Source organism: Aulostomus chinensis, chromosome 9, assembly GCF_037954235.1.
Source record: "Aulostomus chinensis isolate RoL2024-O1b breed Wild chromosome 9, RoL_Achi_v1.0, whole genome shotgun sequence".
NCBI lineage: Eukaryota > Metazoa > Chordata > Actinopteri > Syngnathiformes > Aulostomidae > Aulostomus > Aulostomus chinensis.
Window position 1 is genome coordinate 23,110,583 of NC_141328.1, and position 11,343 is coordinate 23,121,925.

The 11,343-nt window shown below is 41.3% G+C and overlaps 1 protein-coding gene across 3 annotated transcripts in view; it reads left to right on the forward strand.

Annotated features, from left to right (window-relative positions):
* The window catches only part of gnb1a (guanine nucleotide binding protein (G protein), beta polypeptide 1a), a 38,060-nt gene extending 27,148 nt beyond the window's left edge, over positions 1-10,912 (forward strand). For all 3 annotated transcript variants that reach the window (XM_086214323.1, XM_086214322.1, XM_086214324.1), the window contains exons 5-11: positions 1,067-1,130; positions 2,444-2,606; positions 3,906-3,972; positions 4,746-4,947; positions 5,120-5,336; positions 7,658-7,773; positions 8,654-10,912. In XM_086214323.1, coding sequence (XP_086070449.1) covers positions 1,067-1,130; positions 2,444-2,606; positions 3,906-3,972; positions 4,746-4,947; positions 5,120-5,336; positions 7,658-7,764 — 820 coding nt within the window. In that variant the 3' untranslated portion in view covers positions 7,765-7,773; positions 8,654-10,912. The remainder of the gene's footprint in view (positions 1-1,066; positions 1,131-2,443; positions 2,607-3,905; positions 3,973-4,745; positions 4,948-5,119; positions 5,337-7,657; positions 7,774-8,653) is intronic.
* Positions 10,913-11,343: the final 431 nt, after the last annotated feature.

Genomic DNA, 11,343 nt, shown 5'->3' on the forward strand with positions numbered 1-11,343 from the left:
TGTGTGGGAACTTAATGTGGAGTCTAACCTTAAGTTACTATGTTTTCTGTTTTGGAATATTAATTCTTCAGATGGTTCTGTCCACTGCTTTGCTGTCAGAGTGTGCACATGTGAGGGTACTCCTGCCAGCCTGGTAGTTAAGATTGACAAACTCCCAGTTGGCCTTGATGTGCTCACTCTTTTTCCTATTCCTGTGTGCTTTGGGATCGTTGCTGTGGTTACTTTTGCTGGATTCACCCAGATTGCAGCGCACAGCTGCAGTGGTACCTCAGAGAGGTCCAGTATGAAAACGGAACCTCTACCTGTTCCTATGAGAACTGGTCTACAGGTCTGATATGCTCATTGTTGATCCTCTGTCACAGTGCCTACTGGTGGGACCCCACAAACTAGCCGCAGTTAAAAAAAACAAAAAAAAACAGAGCGAGCACCAAGAGCATTGGTTCCATTGAACCCGACTGGGTGTACAAACACCCAGTCTGAGGTCCTTTAAGGGCAAATTTAAATTGATGATTGTTTTATTAGTCAGTAGACTCACCATTGAAACTGTTACCTTCGATCATCAGTTGCAGAAACAAGTTTTCAGCTTTCAGCAGTGTACTGTAACTGTAAGTCAAGAGTCTGTGTGTGTGTGTGTCCTTCACCTGGAGAAGCATTCGTTTGATCTACTAGTGAAAACCTGGCTGCTGTTTCTCCTGGTGCCCAAAGGAAGGTTCTGTTTTTGATACAATTTAGATGGATGATAAGTATAATCTAAGTAAACAGGTATTAACTCTGCGCTCCATGAACTGCTCAGTTGGGGAGATGTTAAACTGATTTCTTTGAATAGAGCATCCAGTCAGGAAATGTTTTCAGGACATTGCTTACAGGGAACCCTGCATATATTTTTAAATATGTACAGAATGCATTGATCATGTGATTCGATGAAATGTGCATATTTTTGTGTACATTCTTGTCATTAAGCACATATCAGTTACAAGCCCACATTTTCCTGCTTGTCTGGTTGAAATGGATGACAATGGAGCCAACCAAAATGACTATCCCAACTTTTTGTCTCTGTTTTCTTCAGGCTTTTGGTTAGCGCCTCTCAGGATGGAAAACTCATTATTTGGGACAGCTACACCACAAACAAGGTAAAACGTTAACTGTATATATGCGTGTGTGTGTATGTGTTCCAAAGCATTCAACAAATTGCAAGCAACTGTTTGCCTGCATTGTTACATGAAAAAATGTGATTAACCTTGTAAATGAATGGTTACATTGCAAAAGAGAAACTTCCCAGATATTTGATCATCAAAAGCGAAACCACTTTTTGGTGTTTGGCGTTGCTTTAGGTGTTATATTGTTTGCTTGAAGATGAGTAAACCAAATTAATCCTTAATCTTTAATTAGTCAGGAACCTAACCAGGCAACATGTATTCATACTCAAGTACTGAGTCACCCTGGTCATGAGCAGATTTACTACATTTATGCTAAAAACATAGAATCACTTCTGTTTAACAGTGATTTACTACACAAACTATGGCTCCATCTTGAAGACAACAACTCAATATTGCTGTAACCTACTGATTGGAAAAAGTCATATCTACTTGCACCAAAACTAACATGCATAACGTAATAACAGAAAAGTCTGCCAAGCTTTAACACTTTGAAGGTTATTTGTACTTCATGTGTAGTAGTGTTTTTTGTACTTGCTGACTGAAGTGTTGAGGGAACTTTGTCACAGGGCGCTGTTCTACTTTCAGCGTGTTTCATACTTGTGTTCTCAACAACCCAGTAACCCAGTACGGTCACACATCCACTGCTATTTAAAAAAAAAAAAAAAAAATTCCCAATGTGATTGCAAAAGTATGGATGTAAAAGCAATTGGCTTTAACATTCACATTCAGGTGACACGGCCTCAAATGTAGGAAAAATGTAAACGTGGCTCTGTTACAAGTCACAATATGCATAAGATCTTCAAGCTCTTGATTAAGTCATTCAGCAGATGCTTGGTTGGGTGGATGAAAAAAAATTCTCGCCCTCTGAGTCTGTGGGCCTGAATTCACAGATCAGAGTTTCTACTGCAAAGGTAGAGTTCGTTTACCTGCATTCATGCTTTGCAACTGAAAGATGCGTGGCAAAAACCGTTGGCCATGAATTTGTATACTATTACACTTTTTTCCCCCCAATGGTTGTCAGGCGAACCTTCATCAAACCTGCTCATCAAAGCTCAACTCAGCACAAATCACTACTCCCATATTTGTGACAACGAGACTGGTTTACATCAACAAAGACTGGGTTCATTATAAAAGAATTCACAAGTGTCTGTGCCAAGTAATGCTATTTATAGTGCCCTTGAAAGGTTAACTCAATATTGCGGACACACTTGGTCACATGCCCTCTCTTCTCGCTCCCATCTGTCACTGCATACTATCTAATATTAAATCTTCCTCCTCTCTTCCAGGTCCACGCCATCCCGTTGCGCTCCTCTTGGGTGATGACGTGCGCCTATGCACCTTCTGGGAACTATGTTGCCTGTGGAGGCTTGGACAACATCTGCTCCATCTACAACCTGAAGACCCGTGAGGGAAATGTGCGTGTCAGCCGTGAGCTGGCTGGCCACACAGGTGGGCTGCACACATTCATTAACTTTTGCCCGACCCTGCTGATTTTTGAAGGTCAGAACATTCTGCAGATACTGCAGATCATATTTGCACTAAAACTCACTATGTAGAACACCTCCTGCAGACTTGGAGAGACTCGGATCTTAAAATCCCTTCAACAAAAAGTCGTGTCCCTCCAACATCCTGGTGATGCATGATGGCTCTCAGGGCATTTGTGCATCAAGCTGACTATCGTGTTGTAGTCTAAATTTTGTTGTGGCAAACTGTAAATCTTTTGGCTTCGGAGTCAGGTTTTAGGCATTCCAGGATAGTGAGAGGAGGGTCCTTAGGTGACAGCAATGGAAAACCAGCTGTGGACCCATCCTGTACACTCCATCCCCCAGATTGGTTTCTTATCCCCGTTCAGTCATCCCTGCAGATACTAGCTTCTACTAAGCAGGGTCATAATACTGCACAGAGCCCAAAGCATATTGGTTAGCACATTTTTTGATTTTAATAAATTTAGTTCTAAATTTTCAACAGATCTGTGCACATTACTTTGCCTAAGCAGAGTGACAATATAAAACACGCTTGAACTCATTTACTCAAAATCATACCTAAAGGTCATGTAAAAATGTTTGTCATCTTGCTATGACACAGCACTTTTTGACGATGGTATGCATTTTTCTACACTCTGTTTGGGTAGAGAACATGTAAAAGCCATCACAGCTACTTTGGAATCCAAGCTGTATCAAGCATTGAAGATTTTAAATGTTTGGGGCCTTCTTCCTGATGGCCAGTTGGGTGTAAGCTGTCTGTTATTGGCTTTGCTGTTCCGTGTAACCCCTCTGTACTGGTGTAAGCCTCATCATTTTTAACACCAGACGGATTCCAGTCACATTCTGTGTCTATAAAAGAGAGAACTGGCTGGAGCTGCATCCCAGCTCAAACTAATGAAAGTGCCGAGCTTGTAGCCAAGAAGCATTCATCTGATCAGTGTCACATGATGCAGGAAGTGTGTCAGCATTTTAGTTCTAGTTCCCTCACTATAGGGAGGGGTACACACACACACACACACACACAAACACACTACAAACTACTAAAAGATGAATTGTGGAAGCTAGTCATGAACCGGAAGATGCCCCACAGTTGTTGTTTTGTTTTTTTTATGTCTGGTTGTGAATCAGTCAATGAATCTCCAACACGCACCCACGTCCAATGCACACAGCCTTCTCTGTGGGTGTGTTGACTGCTCTCCTGTGTGCAGGCTAGGAGTTGTGTCCTGTATGAGTGAGTTCAATCGGTGTGTTTGATTCCCATCAGGTTACCTGTCCTGCTGTCGCTTCCTGGATGACAACCAGATTGTCACCAGCTCTGGAGACACCACCTGGTGAGTTTTAGTATTGCACCCAATCCAGTCCACCAACACGAACAAAAAATGACCTCATTGTCTCCCTAACTCAGTTTCATCACAAGTTAAAGACCATTGTATTTGCTTGCTTTAAGATGCCCTGAGAGCTTCTGTGTTCGTAAATGCTATTGATAGAGAAGACAGTTATATCAGTTTCCTATTTGGGTTGATGGCATGATCTACCGTAGTCAGCCGTAGGAGGGAGCCTGTCGGCATCTTATCGTCCAGCTCGGATCAGTGGTACCATAGAGAAGGGGGAAGTATTTTGATGCTATTACTCCATTTCACTCTAAACTTTTATTTGAAACTGAAAGACCAATGAAGCTAACTGGCCTTGAACAAACTCAATGACTTATATAGGTGACTTTATATGACCTACATTTGTTGGCATAGTCGGTTTTCAACTGATATAAGAATTATGTTAAAATGTAATTTACTGCAAATAACGATATATTGATGCTTACCATTCAACTGTGCTTCTAAATACAGAACAACCGCTTATCTGAGTAAATCTGTTTGTGAAATTCATTGCCTGCATCTGCATTTTACTTTATTTCACTTAAGTCACTCCTAGGAACAAGTACATGTCCAGCCAGCACAATCATTCTGAGCAAAATCGGTGAAAAAAATCTGAAGAGTCGTATGTGCGTCAAGAAGCAGCACATTTTACTTCAGTTTCAATGTCTGGTACTTTTCAAAGCGCTCTGTTGTTTTTATGTGTCATAGCTGTAATTTGTCTGTCTTCCTTACAGTGCTCTGTGGGACATTGAAACTGGTCAGCAGACAACTACATTTGCTGGTCACACCGGTGATGTCATGAGTCTTTCCCTGGCACCCGACACCAGGCTGTTTGTGTCTGGAGCCTGCGATGCTTCGGCCAAGCTCTGGGACATCAGAGAAGGAATGTGCCGACAGACTTTCACTGGCCACGAGTCAGACATCAATGCCATCTGTGTAAGGCTAGAAACACACACAAGCACACATACTCTTACTTGTTACAAATAGAAAAGTAAGACTCCGTTCTTGAGGGCTAGTCAAATCTTACCAGCAAAGATCCAGAAAAGGTGTAAGTCATTCTTGTGTCTGACTGTTGACGGTAAATCATCAACATTGACACTGTTTGCAGTTCTTCCCCAATGGCAATGCCTTTGCCACGGGCTCAGACGATGCTACCTGCAGGCTGTTTGACCTGCGTGCTGACCAGGAGCTGATGGTTTATTCACATGACAACATCATCTGCGGTATCACTTCCGTGGCATTCTCCAAGAGTGGCCGCCTACTGCTGGCAGGCTATGACGACTTCAACTGCAACGTCTGGGACACTTTGAAGGCCGACCGTGCTGGTACGCCACTACACGGGGGAGAGATTTTAGAGGTGTTGAACCATGAATAGTAGGAATTTCAAGTACTTGATTGGAGGTATTAGTCTTGAGTGTGTCTTGGGCATATTAACTACACATACAACAAGTGATAGAGACAGTGGATGTTGAGATTGTTTTTAGAGGTAATTTAACTCATCAGACAGAAATCCTACCTTCTTTATGCATGTTAATTACACCTAGTCTGGCAGCTAATCTGCCCTATATCTCATAAAGAAGTGGAAAAAAAAACACAAGAAATTGAGCATCTTATGACCCGGCTGTTTAGAGAAAACCACTGCCAGCACACAGCTTGTTGGCAGAATTCAGCAATAGCCGAAAACAGTAGAGGAAGTAGAAATCTGAGGATTGTCACACACAGAATATTCAGCACACTCTAGGCTCCCCTTTTTTTCACAACTGCGCTTGACCAGAAAGTGGGCGTGGCCCTCACTTTCTTGGTTTTGGAAAGTTACAAATATTGTGCAACTGCCCTCTCAAATCTGAGAGGAGCTTTTCACTGCTGTCGTGTAATTCAAACACCACATGATAAACCCAAGTTCATATCTACAACAGATGCTCTTTTTTTTTTTTAATTCTGAATGGTAATCAGTGATTGTCAAGCGCCTGCGTCAGCCCTCACCAAAACAAACAGCTGTCTGTTGTTTCTAAGGAAACATATTGACATGTTTGGGGTGTCAGTTTGTTGACTTTGAGACCAGTGACAGAGAATACTCGCTCAGATGGTATCGAAGTACCAGGAATGCAGTGATAGCGTCTCATTCAAGTGATCAGACTCAGGAAGCTCTTATCATATATGATAAATATTTGAGCACATGACTGAGAGGTTAGGGCCAACACTGATGGAAATGGCAGTACCTGCAGGTAACCTGCGAAGTGTACATTTAGGAACACAGGCACAGCCAGTTGACCACGATTAATGCCATCTACCGGGGGCAGCACATCTGAGCACAGTGCATCAGAACACCAGAGAAGGGTCACACAAATGTTGGAGGAAGATTTACGCACAGACTCTCTCAGGATGCACCATAGTGACTCAGACTAAAGAGGAAGTTTTCTGGCCCAGAATTAGAGGTGCGGTATGTCCTGATAGCATTCTGGATTGGCACCTTTGCCTCTCACTGGATTAAATTGCAGGGGGTAAAACTTCCATGTTGCCAGATGCTCTCATTCGAGGAGCGTACAGCAAAAATCACAAAAATTCTAGGCAAAACCACTATGCTGCTGTTTTAGGAGAGAGAGGGAGCACAAGATCGATGTGCCCGGCTCCAAAAATAAAAGATAAATTTGCTGTGGGCCGATTTTTATTTGTGGTGACCCGCTGCAAATAAATGAATGTATGGGAAACACTGCACACGTACAGTAGTTACATTCACAGTACTGCTCACCCGGTCCTGCTCCGATCAGCTGACAGCAGCCACACGCCATTCTCTCGGTTTGCTTGTGCACTCAGTCACCCTGCGAGCTTCAGTTCATCAAGTCTAATGATAGATTTGAAGCCAGTAGATAAGCTATAGAAGGAGGAGAAACTCCCTCTCTTCAAATTGCTGGTGTGCAATTTGAAGTTGGTCCGCAGCTCGTCACTGACAGGTTTAAAAAAAAAAAAAAAATACTACACTGAAACACAGCTCACATTTCCCCTCAATGTCAAGTGCAGATGTGCCAGTGGAGCCTGTGAGTGGTGTACGACTGTATGTGGTCTTGAGGTATTTCTTTAGTTTTAGTATTTTGACATGTTACTGGCCTCCAGATGAGATTGTGCACATCAACATATACGTCATCATTTTCAAGTCTTACCAGAAAACAATACTTGGGTGTCAGAAGTCCCAGTAACCTGTCTGTAACAGCTGCAGAGAGATTCCATCTAAAAGCAGTCGCAGAAGAAAGTGTTGAGCAAGAAGCAGAAACGCTGCCTTCTTACACATCTGGTAGGACACCAGGCATCACCTGCTCCTGCAGTGAAGGGACCCCAGTGGAGGCATGAATACTTTACAATTATTGACTCCATGGTGGGGAAGGGATCAGAGGAGGCCCACATCTGACGAGCCTTTTCTAATACACTTTTTTGATGCTTCAATGGCTTGAATATTGGTTATCATACTGGGTCAACGTTCAAAAGCATCTGGAGTATTGCTGCTCCAAAAAAAGCGCAGTTCAACATCCCTAAACCTGCTTCCCCTCATCTCTGACATCATTTTTAATGTTTGGCAACATCATGCCAGTCTATGGTATCCACCAGACAGGACAGGTGTGCTGCTTTAACTCACCTCCTGCTGTCTCTGCAGGTGTCCTGGCTGGTCATGACAACCGGGTGAGCTGCTTGGGTGTGACCGATGACGGCATGGCAGTGGCGACAGGGTCCTGGGACAGCTTCCTCAAGATCTGGAACTAGAGTCTGAAGGTAAACGATGGTGGGGTCTGTCTCTGGGAGCAATGAGTTGAGTAACACATCATCAGCCAAGTTGAGCTCGATTTCAATGGAGTGTGTAAATACTGCCATCTGGTGTTTGGAAAAGAAGGTGCAGCATGAGAAACTGATGAAACTCGAGATCGGAGCAACTACACATAGTAGCCCCTCAAGCTAATCGTCATGGATTCACAGCTGCTTCTTTTTTATCCTTGTAGATGATTTTGTTCATCTTTGTTGTGCGGTGGCTGTTATGGACTAAGTTGTGTTTCTTAGTGTTGAGGGCTCAGAAATCACCTGTCTTCAAAAATTCAACTTAATACATGAATTTGCACAGTCATTGATGTTGTGTTGATCTCTAAAAGACCTTTTGCTTCTTCATGACTCAAGAATGCAGAAAGACGTATATTTATCTTGAATCTACTGGCAACCCTCAACCACACGCTGTAACCCTTCTGGTTCAGGTTTATGTGAATGGGCACCAAACCCAAAAGATTACTTTTATTGTTCTTAGACATTAATTAATTAGTGATGCAGCGTGACGCTTTGGAAACGGATGTTTTGGAACAGTTTTGCTGGTGTGGGGATTTGGTCGAGCGGGTCGCCACTAGCTTTCAGCTGGTTCTTTCTGCATCCTGTAGTCATGAAGAAGTGATGCAGCGGTGAAAAGATGTCTGTGCAAGCTCAAGACATGCATTTGTGAGTGCTTGAAAAGTAAATTAGTTTGTGAGTAAAATGTTTTTGTTTGTTTTTGTTGTCGCTCCTGCAGTGTGTTTGAATTAGAAATATTGCTAACAGTTAAAAAGTTGATACGAAATTCTGATCCACACTGTTTGCAACGATCTCAAAGAATCTTTTCCTTCATTTGTTCCAGATGGCGTCCAGACTCCAAAGTCGAGTGGAAGACCATTCCAACTTCACAATGTTCAATTGTATTGCATATCCAATCTTTTCAAAACACCATGATACTGACTCAAAACACCCCAAAAACTATCAAGGGCAAAAATTCTCTCTCTCTTTCTCTCCTTCTCATTTAAAAGAGCACAATTGTCTGTCACTCATTCAGCTACAAAAAAAAAAGAAAGAAAGAAAGTAAAAGCTTGAGGAATTCAGTAGTTTCCAAACGGAACGGAGGGAAAAATTGTGCATTCCTCCCATGACCATGGTCTGGTATTGTAACGAGTGAAAATACAAGCCCCGCCCCAGCCCACCCTCCGCCGTTGCTGCCACCACCAAGCAAACGTGTCCTGCGACCTCATTAAACACAGGTCTGAGTGAAGGTTCTTACATGACAGTGATCTAACGCTTAATAGCTTTTTGGCCATGTTTATTTTGGTTTCTTTGTTGTTCTCCTTATTTTCTTTTTTTTCTCTCTCTCTCTCTCTCTCTCTCTCTTTTTTTTTTGTCGAAGAGAAGTAGATCAGCGAACTGTCATTTAATGTTTAAAATGAGGATCAAAGCTTTGTTTTATTTCCTAGTCTTTACACATTTTAACGAATGTTTTAAGCTCCAAACTCAAATCAAACCTCCAGATCATGTCATTTTAAATTCAGCTTTATCCCGGTGGAGAACAAAAACAAGAGAATTTAGCTTCAACAGGGAGTCCTCAAGCCACTTCTGGCCCTTCTGTATATTTAGTCCCCCGATACTTTTATTGTTGTTGTTTTTTTTTTTTTCCTTCCCCTTTTTTTTTCTCCAGTGTAGTCCACAAATCTTTGTTTGCACAAAAATTTAACTTTGCATATATAGAATAATGTCTAAAGAAAAAAGTTAACTAACCAAGCACATGCTGTTTATGATAATGAATGCTCGTTTTTAAAACGAAAAACAACAAAAAAATATACAAAAACAAATCATTTTAACCATTCTTACACCTTTTTGTCTGGCGACAGTCTAGACTAATTAAATGAAGATTAACCCGTCGGATCATAATCCACCCGCCGCCCCCCCCCCCCTCCTTTTTTTTGTTTTGTTTGTTTGTTTGCTTTGTTTTGTTTTGTTTTCTCCTTCACTTTAGTTTTGTTGTCCCTGGTTTCTGTTGCCCGTGGTTGGGACCGGTGCTGTGACTGGTTGGGTCGGGGGTTCCTCCCCCTCCTCAGCACAGTTTCACTCCGGACGTTTCTCTTTTAACAGAGGTGCCCATTCCGTGCTTGGAAATGCAGTTACTACTCTGTGAATGACATGTTGTATAAATCAATGTTTGAAAATAATGATATTGAAACTTTTTAAGTTAAAAACAGAAAAAAAAAAAGATTTTGGTTGTCTGCCATGGGTGGGTTATCTCTTAGAATCGCATGCTGTAGAATTGCTTAAAAAGGTGCATATGGAATTAAGTCCTTTGATGTTTTTCTTTAAGAAAATAACCTGTTGAATATATCAATACAATGGTATTTATATTTTTTCTTCTTTTTTTAAGTTCTTTTTGTTTTTGGCTACTCTGTGCATACATGATTCAACTAAAATGTCAAAGCTATGCACTCGAGAAGCAAAACCCTGCAACATAAACGGTTACTTGGTCCATACTTGGGAGGGATTCCACAAATTAAGAAGTAAATGTTTAATTTGTACACACATGCATACATACATTCATTCACCTAAACATACACAATGGGACAAATAAATTTTCATTCCTTCTGTAGCAAACAAAATTCCATTTACAAAGAAAAACATTTTATAACAGGTTTTTTTCTGTCCTTTAATAAAAAATGAAGAAAAAAAAATCTTGCAGCATCTGAATGGCAGAATTTTCTGTTGTTCCCTTCTCCTTGTAAACAGAGACGCTCTTTCTTTAGCAGTAGTGACATTTTTTCCATTCTGTTTTCTTCTCTGCGACATTCTGTACAAAAAAAAAATGTGCTGTAATTGTGCGTTAGGCCTGGAGTTGGCAAAAAATAAAATGAAATAAAAAATGTTAAAAATTAATTAAATTCCCTTTCCTTTTCTCTCTTTCTCTCTCTTTCTCTCTCTTCTCTCCATCAAATAACTGTAGAGCTCTGCACCCCCACTGTTCCCTTTTCACCTTTTGTATTTAATTTTAAAGTCAGTCAGTGTACAACCGAAAGCTGGATGCAAGATAGAAACTATATTAAAATGTACTGTTATTTAAGATGTAATAAAAAGCAGTTTGAGATGACCTACTGTGTTGAGTGTGATTCACTTAGAGCGGCTCCCACTGAAGCTAGAATGTTGCAGACTGTTTGGTTTCCTTGTAATTATGTTCAAGTCAAATAAACAATTTCTTATCCACTGTTGAATCAGCATTGGCTCCTCTGTCCTGTCATTTTATACAATTGACGGTTCTCCTCACAGGGAAACTCAAAGTACAAGCTGACCTGTTACAGTTTGTCTGGGTGTTTAATCTGTGGCTACTGGCTACTGTATCTAATGTTCCACAAAGTCCTGAGGAATATTAAAAATCAGGACAAACATACATCCAGTTTTTGGTCCTTTTCATCCTTCAGGTCCAAATTTTTCTTTGACACGAGATATCAACTTTTTTAAGTACCTCATGTTGAACCCCAGACGACTCAGATCAGAACTTTAGACTTGTGCTGCCATCTATTG